Source organism: Talpa europaea, assembly GCF_964194135.1.
Source record: "Talpa europaea genome assembly, chromosome: 2".
Lineage (NCBI taxonomy): Eukaryota > Metazoa > Chordata > Mammalia > Eulipotyphla > Talpidae > Talpa > Talpa europaea.
In genome coordinates, this window is record NC_140068.1 from 2,426,951 (window position 1) to 2,447,079 (window position 20,129).

The 20,129-nt window shown below is 40.7% G+C and overlaps 1 protein-coding gene across 1 annotated transcript in view; it reads right to left on the minus strand.

Annotated features, from left to right (window-relative positions):
* The window catches only part of PACRG (parkin coregulated), a gene marked incomplete at both ends in the record, with an annotated part of 405,213 nt that overhangs the window by 189,263 nt on the left and 195,821 nt on the right, over positions 1-20,129 (minus strand). The window contains one exon of the mRNA XM_084228954.1: positions 5,680-5,851. Within this exon, the coding sequence (XP_084085080.1) occupies positions 5,680-5,851 (172 nt within the window). The remainder of the gene's footprint in view (positions 1-5,679; positions 5,852-20,129) is intronic.

A 20,129-nucleotide genomic window follows, 5' to 3' on the forward strand; every position in this document is an offset into this window, starting at 1 on the left:
TAGAGGCTCCTTCCTGGTGCTGCCCTGCAGGAAGCTGATGGATTTACGGATCCGAAGCAGGGCAGGAGATGGGAATCCGCCACTTGCAGCTCAAGTCCCCCTCAGCTCGCCCTGCCGGTGGGGCGCCACTGCTCTCAGCAGCCAACGCCCACTGCCAGCTCTAACTGCTTGGGAATGGTGTTATTTGGCAGTTTTGCCTCAGAATAACTCAAGGTGGAAATGAGGCAGTGGAGAGAAAGTGAGCACTGGTAGCTGCACCCTAAGGCGACACGGGAGGAAGGGGCACTGGCTCACGCGGTTCTGGCTGTCCCATGGTTCTGGCTCACACGGTTCTGGCTGTCCCAGGACTGGGGTCTGACCGTGGGAGCGGGGGAGAGAGGGACGTGTCTCCTCACCTCTTTTCTTACTAAAATCCCCAGAGCCATGGATGTCGCTGGCCCTTGTTCTAGCATCACCAGCCCTAGAATTAGTTGAAATGAACCCCAGTATCTAAAAACAGGCAGCTAACCCCTGTTTTGGAGATGGCAGGGAATTGATGCATTTTGTTTTGCCTTCATAGATACTAGTTAGAATTCAGGCAAAGCTGTTCAAGAGCTGCTAGCTGGTGATGGTGAGGTTAATTCTTGCCCCTGGAGAGAGTCGAAATTACACTAATAGTAGGCTTGGAAAATAAGGTACACACAGCTGTTACGTGTTATGCCAATTACAGACATCAGCCTGCTTCTAGATCGATTAGTCTCATTCCAGAATTCCACCTCAAAGGTTTCATTTCTGCGCATAATGTTTCTCAGACTGTGCTGGAACCAGGCATGATCTTGCATAGCTCATCAGGATTCCTTCTCAGGACATGCTGAACTGTTAGCGGTGTAGACAGGTAGAGTTAGATTCGGGACAGCGAGTAATAACCAAAGACTTGGAGATCAGCGAAGGTGTCTGCCCGGGTCCATTTCTACTGCTTCCGGACCCGCAAGTTGTCACATTCACATGTAGTTAATTTCCCTGACAAATCATGTTTACTGAGTTCTTAATAACATTTTCACTCATCAGCAAATGACCTCTGGAGTGTGTGTGCTGTAAAATTTGTCCTTAGACCACAACCACGTCTCTCTAAACTCACTTAAGCATCTTCAAATGACAGATTAGACAAAATTGAAAGCCAGTTCACCTTGGCCTGTGATGCCCTAGTTTGGAATGGCTTAATGGGCCTCATTATAAGTGCTCTTTCTGCCCTTCAGTGTTCCCCACGGGGAGGTCAGGGGGACTCCTGAGAGGCGGGGGTCCCCAAAAGAACAGTTTGTTTTCAAGAATAGACTCCCAGGATTGCTGCCACTCTGGAAGGGGCAGAGGCAAGAGGATAAAATACTCTCGAGAGCGAGCCTGGGAGAATGTCCTGGGACTTTCTGTCTACCAATAAAACCTGTCCACTAGCCTTTAGGAAAACGTGGCACTTCAAGTAGAATTTAACGTATTCAAAAACCGTGATCTGTACAAGAGAATAAACCCCACGGGAAGAGGTTCTCACGATGCATGGCCTTCCCCAGGTCTCCGCAGGCGGCCGGCAGGAGAGGTGAGAAGAGGACAGTTGCTCATCACAGTTCTTTTCCACAGTGGTCTTCGCTGCTACTTCTCCTGGCAGGCAGCCCCGTCCTTGCATTTGCCTTGCTTTCCGGTCCTGGTGGATGCGGGAGTGATCAGGCTCAGGCCTCCTACACAAACCTCAAGGCCATGACAGGAGCTCCGCAGCTGAGTTCACTCAAGCAGTGACCGCTGAAGTGTCCAGAATTCAGATGACACGGAAACCACTACAGAGGTGCCCGCGGGTTAGGTCACATCCTCCAGGCTGCAGGGAAGGGCCCCGGGTTGACCAACAGGCCCTCCTAGCTTTATTGTACTTCATGGACTTCACAGTTTTTACAAACTGGCCACCCATGTCCAAGCACCATTTCAACAGCCTGTGCTTACTTTGTAGCTCTGTGCTGCGTTTTGGAAATCCTCAAATATGTCAAATCTCATCCTTATTATTTCATCTGTTACCGTGGCCTGGGGCCAGCAGCCTCTGCTGCTGTCATGTACTGCGCCCATAAGAGACAGCAAACTTCATGCATGATGTTGTGTGTGTTCCTACTGCCCTATGGACTGGCCTCCCATCCCCTGAGACACAGAAATGCTGAAATCAGGCCAGTCAGCAGCCACACAATGGCCGCTAGATGTTCAAGTGAGAGGAAGACCCGCATACCACTTACCAGGAATCTGCAGTGGCCAGAGCGAGAAAGCAGGGGCGGGAGTCTCCAGCTGCGTGAGTCCATCTCAACAGCCACAGCACAACTGCCCAGAATTCTAATGATGCTAAATTCAACCGCCAAGCTAGAAGTGCTTATGCTCGGTGAGGAAGATATGTTGAAAACCTAGACAGGCCCCGAGCTAGGCCTCTGGTGCTAAACAGTGAGCCAAGTTGTGAAGGCAAAGGAAGGGCTTTCGAAGGAAATGAACAGTGTTGCTCCAGTCAACACACAAATGATAAGAAAGAAAAACAGCCAAGTGCTGATATGCAGAGAGTCTGAGAGGTCTGGGTAGAAGCAAACCAGACACAGCTATCTCTTAAGCCAAAGTCTAATCTAGAGCCAAGACTAATCCAGAGCCTAATTCTTCAGTTCTACATGCAGGCTTGGAGAGGCAAGAAATCTGTCAGAGAAAAGTTTTGAGACTGGGAGAGTTTGGTCTATGAGGTTTAAGTTAAAAAATGCCTCCATAACATGAAAATGCTGATGTATAAGTTGGGGTCTCTTACCCAGAAGATCTAGCTAAAATAATGATGCCAGTGGCTACACTTAGCAACAAAGTTTCAAAGTAGAAGAAACAGCCTTATACTGGAGATACCACTCAGGGTGCCATAGCTGGAGAGAAGAAGTCAATGCCAGCTTCAAAGCTTCAAGGACAGGAGGCCAGTTTGGTTAGGAATTAATATGGCTGGTGACTTTAATCTGAGGCCAATGTTTATTTGCAATCTTGAAAATGCTAGATCCCTTAAGAGTGGTTCTAAATCTTCTCTGCCTGCGCTCTGCAAGTGGAACAACAAAGCTCGGATGGCAGCATATTGGTTCACAACATGGTCTAGCGAATATTTTACACCCTGTTGAGACCCACTGCTCAGAAAAAAAAAATCCTTTTAAAATATTACAGCTCATTGACAAGGCACTTGGTCACCCAAGAGTAATGATGGAGAGGGACATGGATATTAATGCTCTTTTCATGCTCATTAACTCATCCATTCTACAGCCTATGGATTGAGAAGTAATTTTGACTTTCGAGTTGCATTGTTTAAGACATGCATTCCGTAAGGTTATAGTTGACATAGAAATTTCTCTGATAGAACCAGGAAAAGTCAACCGAAAACCTCTGGAAAGACTCTCCATGCTAGATGTCACTTAGGAACATGCATGAATCTTGGGCGGAGGCCAAAACATCAACATGAACAGGAGGGTGAGAAAGTACATTGCAACCTGCAGGGGTGACTCTGAGGGGTTCAGGCATCAGGAGAGGAAGTCGCTCAGATATGGTAGAAGCCACAAGAGAACTAGGATCAGAAGTGGAGCCTGAAGATGGGGCTGAATGGGTCCACCTCATGAAAAAGCTAATGGAGGAGGAGTTGCTTCTTCTGGTTGAGTAAAAAAGTGTTTTCCTGGTTTCTGATGAAGACGCTGCAAACATCGTGGAAATGGAAGTGGACATGGGATACGACATAGAAGAGTTGCTAAGGCAGCAGCAGGGCTGAGAGGATGGACTCCAGTCCTGGAAGCCGCTGGGCTGTGAGTAAAACACTGTCAGCCAACAGCGCGGTCTATGAAGAGGTCTTCCAGGAAGAGTGAATTGATGCAGCAAATTTCACTGCTGTTTTATTTTGAGAAACTGCTCCAGCCACCCTGAGTGGCCACACCCTGACTGATCAGCAGCCGTCCACACTGAGGCAAGACCCACCCCCAGCAAAGAGATTGTCACTGGCTGAAGGCTCGGATGATAGTTAGCATTTTGTAATAACACAGTATTATTTAATTAGTGTGTGTACATTTTTTTTTTACTTTTATGCCATGTCAATATATAAAGTTTTATTTTTTTAAACTTTTTTTTATTTTTAATATTTTATTTTATAGCAGCACTATTTATAATAGCTAAGCTATGGAAACAACCCAAATGCCCAAAAATAGATGACTGGATCAAGAAGATGTGGTACATATACACCATGGAATACTACTCAGCAATCAAAAAAGATAAACACATGCAGTGTGCAACAACATGGAGGGAGCAACAAGGGATCATGCTCAGCAAAATAAGTCAGAAAAGGAAAAATACCAGATGGTCTCACTCATAGCAGGAATTTAGTGTGTGTACATTTTTAAAACACATATAGTCATTTCACACTTAATAGATTATGGTATAGTGTGAACATAACTTCAATATGCACTAAAAATTGAACATTTCTTTTTTTTTTTTAAATAGAGGCATGTTTTTATTTATTTATTTGTTTGTTTGTTTGTTTTGTTTATACATGCACTGGGTACAGTCAGAAGCGCGGGAGGGTGAGAGAATTCACCAGAGCCAGAGCGGGGAGCAGAGCAGGCAGAAGGACCGAAGTACACTGCTGAGGGGAGCAGCGGGCGGCAGGAGAGGTCTGCTCGCCATGTGGGACCCTCCTCCGGTGGCCGGGGAGCAGCCGGGGATCGAACCGGCACCGCAGAGGCCGCGGGCAGCTTCGCAACCCAGCGCTCAACCGCTGCGCCACCGGGGAGGCCCAAAAATTGAACATTTCAAACAATGGGCTTCATGGCAATAGTTGCTTGACTGCAGTGGTCTAGAACATGATCCTCTGCATCTCCATGGTGTGCCTGCATTTTTTTTCAGGTGTAGCCACTGGAACTTGGGCAGAGGCTGGCTTGCCCTGCCCGTGCCAGGAGGCTGGCTTTGTCACAAGGGTCAGTGGCAGCTGTGGCAGGGAAGTGAGGAGGCAGGGCCAGAAGCAACTCAAGGCCTTATTCAGGAGCTGTCATCGGCCCTTCTCACCGGAAAAGGAAAATCTCAGACATGCTGGGAAGGCAGCTGATTCAGACAGTGAGTCAGAAGGGACTTCAGGTGCAAGAACTTGGCTATAAAAGAAGGAATCTCACTTCATAGACAGACAAAGCCCTTGACAGTGACTCTAGAGTGCCTCCAGGTAATCGATCAGAGATCAAAAACATGCACGTATTTAATAATACCATCTTTATCCATTCTAGACTTTTTTCTAAATATTTGACTATCACTATCTAAAATTTACTGAACATAATTATGCTAACAGTGTAATTTAAGAACTAGGGTCCTCATAAAAAGAACATGGAAGTTAGTGACAGTGCGTACAAAGACACATCCTGTCCAGTCTGGCATATAAATTAAGGTTAATGCTTATGTCACTAGTAGGAAGCATTCGAAATTGGGATAAGTGCTGTGCAATTTAGTTTCATGATAGGCAGTGCAGTGTGGATGATGGGATGTATTTGGAGATTTGGGATGTCTGGCCCCGTAAGTCAATTTATAAAATTTCCTGCAAAACCTGATAGCTTCAGTCTGTTGTGTTTTATTGCTTAATTAGCAAGTTGTCAAAAGCAGCGCTATGTAAATGGAGTGATGCGTTTTCACCTGTGTACTTACTTTTAATCGGGATAATGAGCTGTGGAATGACAGGGAGAATCTTGTTCCCCCCGTGTTCCAGCATGTCGTGGATTCCTTGCCGAGCAAAAAAATCATAGGGAAATGTCATTTCACAGAGCCCATCAAAAAACAGAGGCAGATAATGATGGTAATCCAGCTTCTCAATTTCTACCTGAAAGGAGAGAGGGGGAGAGAAGAAATACCAGGTGAAAACAGCTGCCCCCACCTTAGGAGGAGTAGAGTCTTCAGACTATCAGGAAGATCTTATCAACCAACTCATCTAACAACCTGAAGGCCAGCATGTCTCTCTTAGCAATCAGGTTAAAATCATTGACCTTTAAATCTAACAGATTAAAGTCATAAATAACCTACACCGGGATTATTTTAGTATCTTGGTTACTGTTTTACCATTGGCATGAAAGTGACATAGAAAAGCATTCAAGTCCATAGAATCTACGCTAAAAAGATACAAACAAGAATAAAAAAATAAATGAAGTTGAAAAGAGATCAGTGTTAGAATTTCTAACAAAAATCCAATAGGGACGGCACATTGAGAGATGCTCTTGAAACATGACTTTTAGGATCTGACAGATACGACAGTGAGGGGTAAAGCATGATTCTGTGATGTTCCCTGGAGCCTCGGGTCAAGTAGAATGTGGATGCCATTAAAAAAAATGGGGAAGACACCCACACAGTGGACTGAAAAGACCAATCAAAATCAAAATACTCCTGATCTCGTCTGCTCCATCACGTTCCCATGTCTGTATCCTCCACCCTTGATGACGTCTCCATGACTACTTCTCCAGGACTTTGTGACAGTTTTCAGCATCAACAGGCAAAGGGAACAAAAATTCAAGCATGAGAAAAGAGACGGTGTCTGACTGTCCATCGCTGGAGATTTGGGCTAGCCTAGACCCCTGCTATCCAGAGTGTCCATGTGTCCATGACCTGACTTAGCATCTGGAAGGTGACAGCAGGGACAGTGAGATCATGGAGGTAATGAAGCCCCCGGGCAGGCTCAGGGCAGATACAACAAGCCCACACAGCAGAGGAGGTAGCGCTCCCGGGAAGGAGTGCAAACTTCCCTGCTTTGAAATCCGTATGAAGGCACTCAGCTCAGCTTCTAATTATCACCTTATAATGAAGCAAAACCCTTTACATTTAGGAGACTCTTAGGAACCCTCCCCCCACCTCAACTCCTTCCCAGTGTGCTAGCCACACACCTGCCTGCCCCTGGCTGTGAGGTGCTGGCAGTGAGCCCACTATGTGTGAGTGTTGCCATAAGTGTGGGCAAATAGGATTTCTGTGGCTCCCAGAGCAGGGGGCCTGTCTCCAGGCTGCTCAGGAGCTGCCCAGTCCAGCCAGGAGGTAAGTGGTCAAGAACTGAGAAGCAGGGCCAGGGATGTCCGGCCTTTCAAATGAATCCCAGATGGAGGCATACGCACACATCATTTTTATTTTATATTCCTTATAGATTCATAAAATTTGCTTATTCACAGTAAAAGTCAGAATATATGTTTAATGCCAATTTTCCCAGTAATTCGTGAGCAGTTGAAACACTTTAGAGTATTACTTTGTACAATTAAAGGCTTATTGTTACATCACACAGCTCCAGAAGGTACAAAGTTGTAGTCTCTGATCTGAACTTGTAACCTCCCTTCATGATAAAAGTATCATACTTTGTATTTATTTACCTGCTTGACATGTGTTTCTAATTCTCTTTCTTTTAACCTACTGTGGTACTGGCACATATTTCTTTTATAAGTGCAAGTCATGAAGTTTGTGCTTTAATATTATCGAAGACCGCATTTTAATATGTTAACATTCACATCTATGATCACATCTACTTGAACTTCTGTCATTTCATTTTTTTGGACCCTAGTTGTTATTTTTCATTAATTTTATGTTTTATGGCTTTGTTGTAGAGATTATTTTATTTAGTTTTTGTTTGCAAAGATTTAAAAGACAAGGCAGTAAGTTTAGACATCTTTATTGCAGCTGCCTCGCAGTTTTCACGAACATTTAAAACATATTTATCTTCCTTAGAGAAATATATTAAAAATCTCCCACTAAAGTTATCGCCATGCCAATTTTTCCTTAGAATTCTGTTGATATTTTTTCTTTGTGTGGGTTAGGGAAGCAATGCTAACAACATCAGTAATGAAAATGCCAACGTTTGTGACAGCAGACGCTGCTGTAAACAGTGTATTACTTCATTTAGTCCTCATAAAACCTGAAGAGGTAGATATAGCTAGTACCCTGATTTTCAATAGGAGGAAAATGAGGTACAGAGAGGATTAATTAATTGCCTAAGGTCACAGCTAGTAAGTGCCGAGCTGGGATTAAATCCAAGCAGCCTGGCTGCAGGACATGGCACTGACACTCAGACTATGTTGTTGGGTGCATCAAGGTTCAGCATTATTATAGTCTCCTGGTGAACTGTTTCTCTTTCCCTCACGTCTTTATCATCGTCATCATTAATGCAGTTGTCTCAGTCTAATGTAATATGTCATAACCGATATTTCTGCTATATCCTTTTCTATATTTTTTACTTCCTTTCAATGCCTTCATGTTTTAGGAATATCTTTTCTAAGTAACTTATAGATGGATTTGTTTTCTTCCTTCTCATTTTATAATATGTCTTCCAATAGTAAATATCAAACACACACATGATTCTTATTTTCAAAGTTTAGAAAATGAAAGAAAAATAATAGGAGGAAAGAGTGAAGAGAGAAAGGGGAGTCATTGAAAGGCAGGGAAAAAATGAATGAGAGTTTGAGTAAGACTGAGAAAGAAAAGGATTATCTCTGTCTTTAATTCCTCCTAACTTTATTTTGAGATTTTTATCAGTTATATTTTAAGGCCACAAACATCATGAAGCACTATAGATATTTCTCTATTTTCCACAGGGTAATTATTTTTGGTATATAACTTTCTTTTCTGGTTGCATGTCTCCTAGGGTTCTTTTTTATTATTATAATACTGTTTCAGTTGATGAATCTGGCCTTGGGGAAACCCTCTCACAGTCCATTTACAATCAAGAGCTTGTATGTGTCTTGTTGTTTTAATAAAATGACTATTTTTTTCTTTAATGTATTTTTTTGAAGAGTTCCTTCCAGCTACTGCACCATTTTTCACATTATTTTCCACGATAAAGCTGGCTGTGCTTCCTCCCTCCCTCCTATTCTCTCTTCATTCGTTTCTCTACCACTTCACTGCGGCTGTTTTTCTCCTCACCAGCGACCTTCACTTTGTGGAAACCTCCAGGTCTATTTTCAGTCCTCATCAGCCCATCACCAGACAATCTTGTGACGCTATCTCCCTGGGCATCCGGATACCCCCCAGCACACACGGGGGGCCATCCTTAATTCCTTTCCTTCAAACTCTATGCTCAAGTCATCAGCAACCCAGTTGATTCTCTCTCCGATCAAATCCTTATTTCATTCTTTGTCACCAGTTTGCTCAAGACCAGCTTAGTCCAGGCCACAAATTTACCTTACCTGGATTACTACAATAAGCTCTTGACTAATCTCCCCATTTCTATTGCCTTCCTATTTCCACCACCCCACATACCTGGGCACTGCTGGTCTCTCAGGACTGTCTCTGCCCTGTCCCTGGGTTACTTCACTTCTCCCTGCCCTCCTGGGAGCACTGTCTCTGAAGACTCTGGTGCCTTTAGCTCCTCAGGCTGGAGAAAGTCCCAGAGACTTCTCTCCAGACCTCTCCTTGTGGACAATCCTTTCATCCGCATTTCAGCTCAGGGAGCCCTCTTCCCACTGCCTATCATCTTGTTTGGTATTTTTTTCATAGCCCTTGTCACTTATTCAGAGCGGTTTCTCAAGTTCTGTTGTTCCGGGCACTTGTCACTGCCTGCAAGGGTGCTTGGTGCATAATGGTAAATACTCCATGAGCACGTGCTGAATTGAAATTCTGACCTTTCGAATCTGTCCTTTGTGGCAACGCACTGAGAGGTGGACTCAGCTAAAGAACAACAGCCAGATGAAGAGCAACAGATGGGTTCTGGGGCGATGGTGGCAGGGCTCAGAAAGAGGCTCTGAGCCTGAACACTGACTCAGTAAGTAGCACCAGGGGATGTAAGTTTCTGTGTATCTATTTATTCTACAAAAAAGATGCTACTTTCTCTCAGTAGGACGGCAGTGATTATTCACATTTAAGTCACTTATGAGCATTCTCATAATAATCAGGATGGGCCCCTTACTCTTTCTATTTACTCTCATTTTAACAAACATCATTTAGGGCTTAATGTACTATTCTATTTATTTTGAAAACTTTAGCTGGAAAAGTTTGTATCTCACAGTAGCACCGATTGCAAACATATTAATGTATGTCCATAATTAAAATAATGGTAATAATAAAATAAAAATTTTAAATGATCTAGAGTTTGAGATTAACTAAAGGTGAAAACTGAAATTATAAAAAGATAAATTAGGCAACCCTTTACTTTTAATCGTATTTATCATATGGTACCTACTGTCTCTTTGAGTTCTTCTAAATTTCTGGCTTTTTTCTTGTTCATTTAGATTTATAAAAGGTCATTTTTATGGTTATCTAGGAATAAAACTTTCTTCAGTTATATAAAGTACTGTTCTCTTACAATAACTAACTTTAATAATAATATTAACTATATATATTTAGTGTTATCATAAATAGTAGTTTTCAAACTTTTTAAAAAGTTGGCAAGCTTTCTTCAAAGACTATGCAAGAAATACAAAATTAAAAGAAAACTGAAGTGGAGCCCAGAGCAAGGCTATTTAAATATAGTTAAAATCACACAGTGATATTCTGATAGACAGTCACTTGGATATCAATTCAAGACCTCAAGTGTTTCTACTCGCTCAATCTTTTTTTTTTAAATTTATGTTTTTTAATCTTAAAAGATCACATAGTGGGGCCTCCCTGGTGATGCAAGAGGTTAAGCACCACATTATGAATCACTCCGCAGACTCTGCAGCATGAGTTCGAAACTGGCCAGCCAGGGAGCAACCCACATGGCACAGCAGACCTCTCCTGTCTCACCCGCTGCTCACCTCAGCAGTGTATTTCAGTCAGTCTGCTTGTTCTGCTCCCCAATCTGTCTCTGGTGAATCCTCTCACACCTCCCCCCACATCTCTGGCTTGTACCCCAGCTCTTGTATGCATAAATATATCTTTTAAAAAAAAGATTACACAGCATCTACAAAGTTGATCTCTCAAAGTGAACATTGGTCAAAGCAGTAAAATTCTATTTGACCTGGCCTATCTAATATACCTTTCCTTCCCCTCAACAAATGTATAAAGTGGTGCTGCTGTGCTGAAAGGTGAGTAACACAATGAGGTTTAATGATTTTCATTAAAAAACTCAAATAGGAAACTTATTTTCACACTTTCCATATTCTTGTTTCAATTAGGAAACAGAATGTTGAAAACATCTGTTATTAGAATTCCTATAATAATGCCTGAGGACTTCTCTTAGAATCACAAACTAATCTGAAAAAATATAATTATCTATTAATATATTGCAGCTTCCATTGGACTTATTATGACACAAAGTGAAGCCCTAACTCACAATTTTTCAACCCTGGAGGAAGATATTGAGATACTAGAGGATATCTTACAAGTTAGAAGGGCAGTAAGCAATATCTGATACATACATACATGCAATATATGCATCTATATGTACATTTGCTGCATTTCAAACATGAATATACTACTATTTTCAAATGTTTGTGGAAGCAGTTGTGATGATGAACAACTAAAAGCCATATAATTTTACATTTTCTAAATGATATTGAATATACAACTAAAATCATGTAAAAATCTATGACATTTTTGAAATGTCTTAAAGTAAGACATTCTAACATGAAAAATGTGCTTTAATGTTAAAAAAGAGAATTTAGGCAAGATGACAAAGTTGATGTGGATCTTGAGATGGTAACAAAGTCAAGAAGTCAAGCTCAGAAAGTCTTCCTGTTTGAGATATGAAGACAAAACCCAGAGTCACAGAGGTGAGACGGATGAGGCCAGGAGACAGACCTGGGGCTTTAGTGTCTCAGTTCAGGTCAGTGGGCAAGAGAAGGGCATTAAGCTGAGGTTTCTGCACACAACTGAAGCCTTTGAAGGACAGTTTCTCCTGAGAAAAGGAGACTAAGAAGTCCCTTCACACTAGTTTGTGGAAACGGAAAGGTAACTTGGTGTTTGACAAAGTTCTCAATGAAAAAAAAAAATTCTCCTGAGAAATAGAAAGAAATCCAAAGGAAACCATGAAGTCAAGAATTAAGAAAAAAATTATTCTTAGGAAACTTCCAGAACCTAGACAAAAGAAAATACAAAAAGGTTAATACCTGTAAAATTCAAGTACTTGGGACTGCCACAGAAAATGTCAATTCAGTGAAAATTTACCTATAACCATGATAATGAAATCACCATAAGGAAAACTCACTAGATAACTAAACTATGGAAACAACCTAAATATTTTCCCACTGATGGATGATTGAATAAAGAAGATGTGATATGTATACACAATGGACTGCCATTCAGCTATTACAAGAAAGATGAAATCTTGCCATTGGTGACAACAGAGACTTTGAGGGGATTATGCTAAGCAAAACAGGTTAGATGCAGAAAGACAAATACTGGATAATTTAACTCATGTGGAATATAAAGAAACAGGGCAAAAAGACAAAACAAAATGAAAACAAGCCTTTGGATTCTGACAACAGAACTGAGGTTATTAGAGATAAAGTTGGGGTTGGCGCAAAAGGTAGAGTCCAAGGGACTGTAGTTGAAGATTTGTAGCACTTTGGTGGTGGGTATGGTGTTGTGTCATACATTTGAAGTATGAACCTGTTTTCCTAAAACAGATGTTGTGCTACAAACCAGTATTAATTCCATAAAAACAAAACTAAAATTAACTAGAAATACAAACAGATTATATATAAAGGATCAAAATTAGAATGAAATTACATTTTTCATTAATAGAATTAAGGCCAGAAGATAGGGTAAAATTCCCTCAACCTTCTGAGATAAGAATAATCTACAATGCAATATTCAGCTAAACTACCATTCAAAAATAAAGACAAATTAAATGTATTTGACCAAGACTGATATATTTCTTAACCCATGGATGGTATCCTAACAAAAGTGTATCATTTCCTAAAAAATAAGCAGACTATAGAACAAATAAATGAGATGCAAGAAGTATTTATAAACAAATTGTTGATCAAATTGATAAAACTAAAAAGCATTGACTATAGTAATAAAAATATGTATCAATATGGTGGGTTTACAAATTGAAGCTGTCAAAATTGAAAAGGAATGTAGAGAATATGAAAGAGTGGTGATTTGATTCAGTAAAAGATCCTGACATTGCTAGGAATAGATTTAGAGATAAACTTTAGAACTTACTAAGTAATTAAGTACATTATAGTGCAAGGGTACTGTTGAAAGTGTAGAAATAAAATTAACTTCCAAAAGAACAGAAAGTAGTAGAGGGAACAGAAGGCTGGTTAAAATCCCCCTTGCCTTCAGGAAAAATCAGAAAATATGTAAGACAAATTCAAATATATGTAACTACAATAAGTGTAAATGGGTTAAATTCTTTTGTTGTAAGACAGATTTTCAAAAGAGAGGAAATATAATTCAGCTATAACCTTGTTTATAAGCACCACATTCAAATATAATGACAGAGAAAGTGAAAGAGAAGGGTATTTAAGTATGATGGAAGAGGAATTGCTTTATTAAAGAGTATCCATATTTTTAATTTTCATAGACATTTCATAGTGATGGTACTAAATTATATTTGCATCAACATTAAATGAGAGCACCTGCTTTCTAGTGTCTGTTCATAGAAAAAGTCATCTAAGTTTGATTCTTACAATATTATAGGTAAAATGGTATTTTGCTGTTCTAGTTGGCATTTATCTTACTGTGAAAATAATCACCTAAAGATATTTTTGAAAGTCATTTGTATATCCCTTTCTGGAACTGTATTTTCATATCCCTTGTCATTTTTTTTTTCCTTTTGAGGCTCTAGCTTTTTATTTTTTTAAGGAAATCTTTTATATTGAGGAGATTTATTATTTTTTATTGTTTCAAATTTTTCATTTGCCACACAGATTTCCTTTCATGTTTTAGAATATATTCATCTTTAATGGGTTCTGAGTTTTGATTCATTATTACAAAGTTTTCCCCCATTATGTAGCTGATTGAATAGAAACAATTAGAAAAGGTATAATTGTTTAGTCTAGTGCTTTCATAATTTCTTTACATTTAGAGCATTACACCATTTATCACTTTTTTGGGTAGAAGATGTGAGGTGTGCTTCCAGGTGGAACTTTTTCCCAGGTGTCCACCCAGCTGTCCATATGTGTTTATTGAATAGTCTCCCACCAACTTCAAGTTTCATGTTCTCATAAAGTTCTATTTCTTGACTTTCTGTTTGGCCTGTCTTTCTTATTCATGAACTGGTACTAATTTGACTATTAAAATATTTACTAGATATTATTCACTGGTGGGCTAAATCCCTATTATTATTGTCTTTTTCTAGTTTTTTTATTATTGTAATTTGTTTACTTTTTAGCATGATATTTAGACATAAATTTTAAATATAAGATCTACTTAATGGAACAAATAACACCTTGCATTTAACAGTCAGAAAAAGCAGTATTTCCAAGCCTACATGTGGTAGTTAAGAAAGCTGCACAAGTGCTAAGCTACATGTATCAAGAAGTCCCAAAGTATTTTTCATGTGTCATATTTTTTGATGAAAATTCAATAAAATAACAAACCATTAAAAAATAGCGAAATTCTTAATCCCACACATTTGAAAACTTAAAAGCACTTTTAAACCATAGATCGAAGAGAAAAGCCTTATAGACTTAGAATTGAATTACAATGAAATTACTTCATCTTAAAAAAAATAGAAAAATGCCCACATATACAGAGCTTTTATAACAACGGGAAGAGAAGGAAAGTCACACATGTATTGCATGAAGCTAGCACAACCTGGGTGCCAGAATCACACAGTCCAATCTCACTGACTTAAAATAAAGCACCAGGTGTACAGAATTCAGCAGTATGTTAAAAATCATGGCCAGATAGGCTGCATTGTAGAAATACCCAGTAACTTTCACATCCTTAAAATTTGAGATTAAAGGAGGAAAAATCAATCCTCTTTGATGAAGTCATTAATGAAAAACAAAAACAAAACAAAAAAAAACCAGCCCTATCTTACAGCAAATAGCATACTTTATCGGCAAACGTTAAGAACGTTCCCATCATGGTTAGAAAAGAGATGAGAAGTATTTTTTGCCATCATATCCATGCAACTGAGTGTTGGGCTTTTAGCTAATGCAGAAAATGAAATATGTCTTTATGACTGGAAAGGGAGCAACAAAACTCTAGCTATCTAATGATGATCTGCCTATCTAGATGGTGCACTTAGAGAATCTACACACTCTCTTATGACACATATGCATCAGTAAGAGTACAGAACAAGTACTGCATAAAAGATCAACACAAAGACAATCGCATTTCTATAGACCATTAAAAACTCTGAAAATATTTTTTAAAATGTTCACAATAGCAAGAAATGGAGCAAAATAAACCCTATAAGGTAACAGGTAATACAAGTAAATCAATAGGTGAGGCTTAAAGGAGACAATTACAAAAGATTATTCACAAGTATAAATGGAAGAAGAGTTTTCTATCCACAAATGAATGTATCAACTGTGCTTATGAATGGGAAGACTCAACCCTAAAATGATGGCAATTCTGCTCAAATCAATCAATTTGGCTCAAATTAATTCAGTCTAAATTCAAAGCACATTTTTCTGTTCTCAACAAGAGAAACTCAAGGTCTGAGCATCTCCGTGACATGTCTATCCCAGGTTAGGACAGAGAGAGAATCTCAACCCACTCTTTTTCCCATTGACCTGCTTGTCTTCTCACTATCTTGAGGGCTGCTGCTTCCCTTGAAATACTGATGGCTCTGCTAGCTGGGAGATATTATTCACTGAGGGACAAATCTGGACTGGGGAGTGGGAAATCAAATTATTTTATGGACTAACCTTATTTTAAGTTTCCGTCAAAAATGCTAACAAGACAGCTAAAGGTCAGTTGTAAGCAGATCTCGAATTTATGCACACTTAACCTTTATTATCCAGGAATTGTGTGTTCCTAACTTCAACAGGTGATGAGTGATATTTTTAGGTGCAATAAATAAAAAAGAAATAATCCCTTGTTCTATAACTGAATGTTCCCACCTTCTTTCACCTATCATAAAGTTAAAAGAATTTCCTAAAACTTTTAAAGTAGCATTTTTAAGGGAGGGAAGCATTCAAGGAAGAAAAAAAATATGTATTAAAATGCAACTTCTAGCTTTCTTTTGTCTTTACCACATACCTGTATAATGCTAAATATGGGTAAAGGTAAAGAGGAACAGAGGGAATTATATAATTGTCTTCGAGGAGTACAAGTGTTCATGCAATGGAAAAGTAAGAGACATAAGACGTCCAGGCAGAGTTTGAGGAATTGAGGCAGAGTTAGAAACAGATTATTTGTGGCTTTAACCCCTGGCATTAATTGTAGTGCATTGGATTATTTTACAAACGTTGTCCCTGAATTATACTGTGAAATTTAACATGTACAATCAAAGAGTAGAACCAAAGAATTCAGGAAAGGAATAGTTCAGGTGAAATTAGTGTCAGGAAGCAATTTTAGGAACAAGCTATTATAACAGTAGCATTAGCAGTTTGTCACATCAACATATCACTTTGCTGTTTCAGGTTCTGAAAGCAGAGCATTCCTGTAAAATCTTTTGTAAGCCAAAGTGGGATAAAACAATGACATAGTCACCATCTGTGTATGCGGAAACATTTTGAATGTCTCCAGGCCTCCAAAAGGATCTACTAAACTACAGCAAACAACACATACAACCTGAGATCGCCTGACACAGTAGGAGCAGGAATGTGATGGTGAGCGCACGTCTGCAGAAAGCAGTTCTGCAGAGGTGCTGGGTGGGTCTCCCGTACTCCCTGGGGTGCCACTGTCCCTAGAAACCAAGGCTCAATGCTGATTTCATCTCGTGTCACAAAAGGTAAAATCTTCTTCAGCCTCCTCTGGGCCAGTGAAAACAGGTACAATTGCAGGTCTTTCATCTACGCAAAGTGTTGTAAATTGAACTTGTGCAAAGTGTTTTGCAGGATTAGTTACAAGTTTTATGAAGGCTCTTCATATACTCAAACATCTCTATCTTACTTAATGAAATATTGGCTAAGAAAGCAAAGTCAAAAACATACCGAATAGCTACACTAGGTATCGTGCAGTGCTGAATGTCAGGGAGAGGTGGGGAGAGTTAGTGGGTAAGAGAAAAGAGGAAGGTGTATTAGGAGAAATATTACTGATTTCTTTTGCTCCATGTTTTAACATTACCAGTTTATTGAAAGAATGAGTGGATGGCACAGCCCTTATGGAGAGCAGCGTGGGTTGGAATCAGAGGCATTACTTGCATGCAGCGAGCTCCACCCCTTCCTTATTAGAAAGGTGCTGTCGCTCTGGATCTTAGCTCGCCATTTACGAAATGATGCCTAACTCCAGGGATTTGGTGAGGATTAAATGAGCTAAATGTGCTACAGGATGGTAATTCTTTCTCCAGTTTCTATAAAGAAAAGAACATACCTGCAAAAAGTTAAGTACACTTTCAAAATAGTGCAAGATTAAATGTCAGGTGAGGGTAAGATAAGTCCTGGTGTAGAGGGAGGGGTGGGGAGGTGCACTGGAGCAAATAAGGAGAGTGTTCTTGGGAAGGGGACGGGGCAAGCCTTGCAAGAGAATGAATGAGCCTCCTGAGCAAGGTGCCTCTTGGGCATGACATGGTCAGGAGACAGTGACCTGGGCTGGGAGAGCTGGCGGGCGGAAGGCAGGAAGGCGCCTGCTGAATACTGAACTGAATAGGCTAGGCCACAAGGAAATGAAGATGCTTTCCAAGTAAGGACGGATCTGATGAAGTAACCATTTTAGAAAGAACAGCCTAGAAATGTATGCATGTTGCATCGCTGAAACTCACCACCCACTGGACAACCCAGGCCCCTGGCCATGCCTCGGCCATTCTGGCTCTCTGCTCCTATGAGTTTCTCCATTTTAGGTTTTTCATAGCTGTGATCAAGTAGTATTTAGCTTCTCTGTGATTTGGTGTTCACGAGCTCTGCACAGAGGGGACATATGGCTTCACTGCTCCAGGATCCTATTATAGGGGAGACAGGTGGTAATTGCCGGGATGGGAAAACCGACAGAGTCTGTGACGTCAGGTACATGAATTGGGAAACTTGGTACCAACCGTTTCGTGGTAACATAAAAGCAGTTTTTTTTGGAGGAGATGGGAGTACTCAGGAAGAGATTGGAATCCTCTCCTGAGATCGCTTCTCATCTCCTCAAAGACTGTTTCTCCCTCTCAAATATCACCTCATCTGTAGGCAAATCTACCCACGGAGAGCCTTTGCAGTTCCCTGCAATGATGGGGTCTGGGGGGGAGGAGTTGGGGGGCCTGTGGTCAGAGGACACTGCTAAGATCCTACTGCTAAGAACATCTTCCTTCACCTATCAATTACAGTTTAATTTCACTTCCTTTTAGAAAGAAGTGCATGTATCAACAAGAACCTTTATCCCTTTTAATTGAAAAATTATCATCTGCCTCGTAGATTTTCTGCTTCAGAGTTTAACCACAGGCCACTCACCCAAGTGTACTTCTTTTAGAGAAATCAAGTGATTTACAATCAAGTGATCTTGACAGTTTAGAATTGTACACCAACCGCAGGGAAAAAAGAAACCAGCTTTACACCAGATGGTAGTTCCAGAAACAGGCATCTCAAATCACCATTCAAGCGGACTTTTAAAAACTGTAACCGAGCGCGTTTTGTCATTAAGAAGACCGAGGGCTTAGTGTGCAGTATAGAGCTTATTTCTTTAAACCCCAAAAAGGTTAGGGGGAAAACTGTCAGCCACACCCAGGGAAAGGGTTGTTCTGTTCTTCAGTCCGCAGGTGGGGGACTTCGTTCTTCTGTCCTTATAACCAACGCGCCTTTTCCTTTGTCAGTTAAGAGTTTTCTTAGAGAAAGATCAAAAGCCACCTTTGGTGATTCCAATCTTTCTGTTTCTAAACTTCCTACATCCCTTTCCTGTTGGCGCCTGGGTTTTCTAGGCTCTGTGCCACTGCTTGCTGTTACTAGTTTTCAAGTCCACCTGCATGGACTCTGCCACCGTCCGCGAGTTTCTGGGTGTGTCCCCAAGGAGTAAGGCCAGATTGCCTTGCTGTTGCCTGACACCTCTGGCCTCATAGGAGTCTCAAAATCTGCTGAGTAAATGGATGGTTTTGGTTATAAAAATTCTAAAACCACTATATTTTACCTATAAAATATGAAAATTGCATAAATCAAGTGCTCTGAGCAAAGCTTGCTGGACACCTATTCCTTTACCAGAAATGTGGTCAACTTGGGCTGATACAAAAATAATTAACCTGTACTAAGAACTTAAATATATCAGGCACTTGGAGCCATAATTTTATTAGCAAACTTAATCTGATTGTGTTCCAAAGGTTTCAGTGTCCACGGGGCATGCAAGCCCCTGCTCCCCAGAGCCTTCCCTGCCCCTCTCAGGAGAGCCACCCTCGGCTCGGCCCTCTGTGCATCTGCACCTGCGTGTGGGGGCACTTATGATTGGATATTTGTTTCCATTTTGTTGCCCTCACTGCATGATGGACCCTTGATGCCACGATCCATCTTTTTTTTTTTTTTTTTTTCTAAATCTGTAGCATTTCACGTTAGTTCCTGCCATAAAGGCCACCTTGTATTTCTGGAAGGAGTTAACACTGAGCAGATTCTCCAGGACCTGACCCCAATCTCGCATCTCTCTCACCTTGCAGAGTGCAGCCAGGCCTCCCCCAGGCAAGTGCTCTGTCCTCGGCACTCACCTTCAAGACGCCCTTCAGCAGGTGAGCACAGGCGGGCCCAGGACTCTGCGCCCGGACAGCCCGTTCCTCAGTCACCCCCGGCTCCCTTTCCAGCTTCACACTTGGACATTTCACTCTTAGAACCTAAGTTCAGATGCTCCAAGTTCTTACTGTTTGCTGACTATGTCCTGTTTTTCTGTATCTTGAAGACTGTTACGTGTTGAAATTTAAATATTCTTTATGAAATTTTCAAATGCGGCAGCCTTTCCACATATTACTAGTTTCAAGAATACAAGTCTTGGAGCCTGAATTTCATCCCTTCCCCTTCCTCTGAGATTAAGGATGGGGATGTTGGTGGCAAGTCCCCTCAGTGTCCTCATTAAAATGGGGGTGAGCACGGCGTCGGCTTCTCTGCCTATTGTATATAATACATTAGTTCATTCATGGAAATAAGCTGCAACAGCCCTAGTTACATGCTAATCATTCCTGTCGCTTTGCCCCATTATAA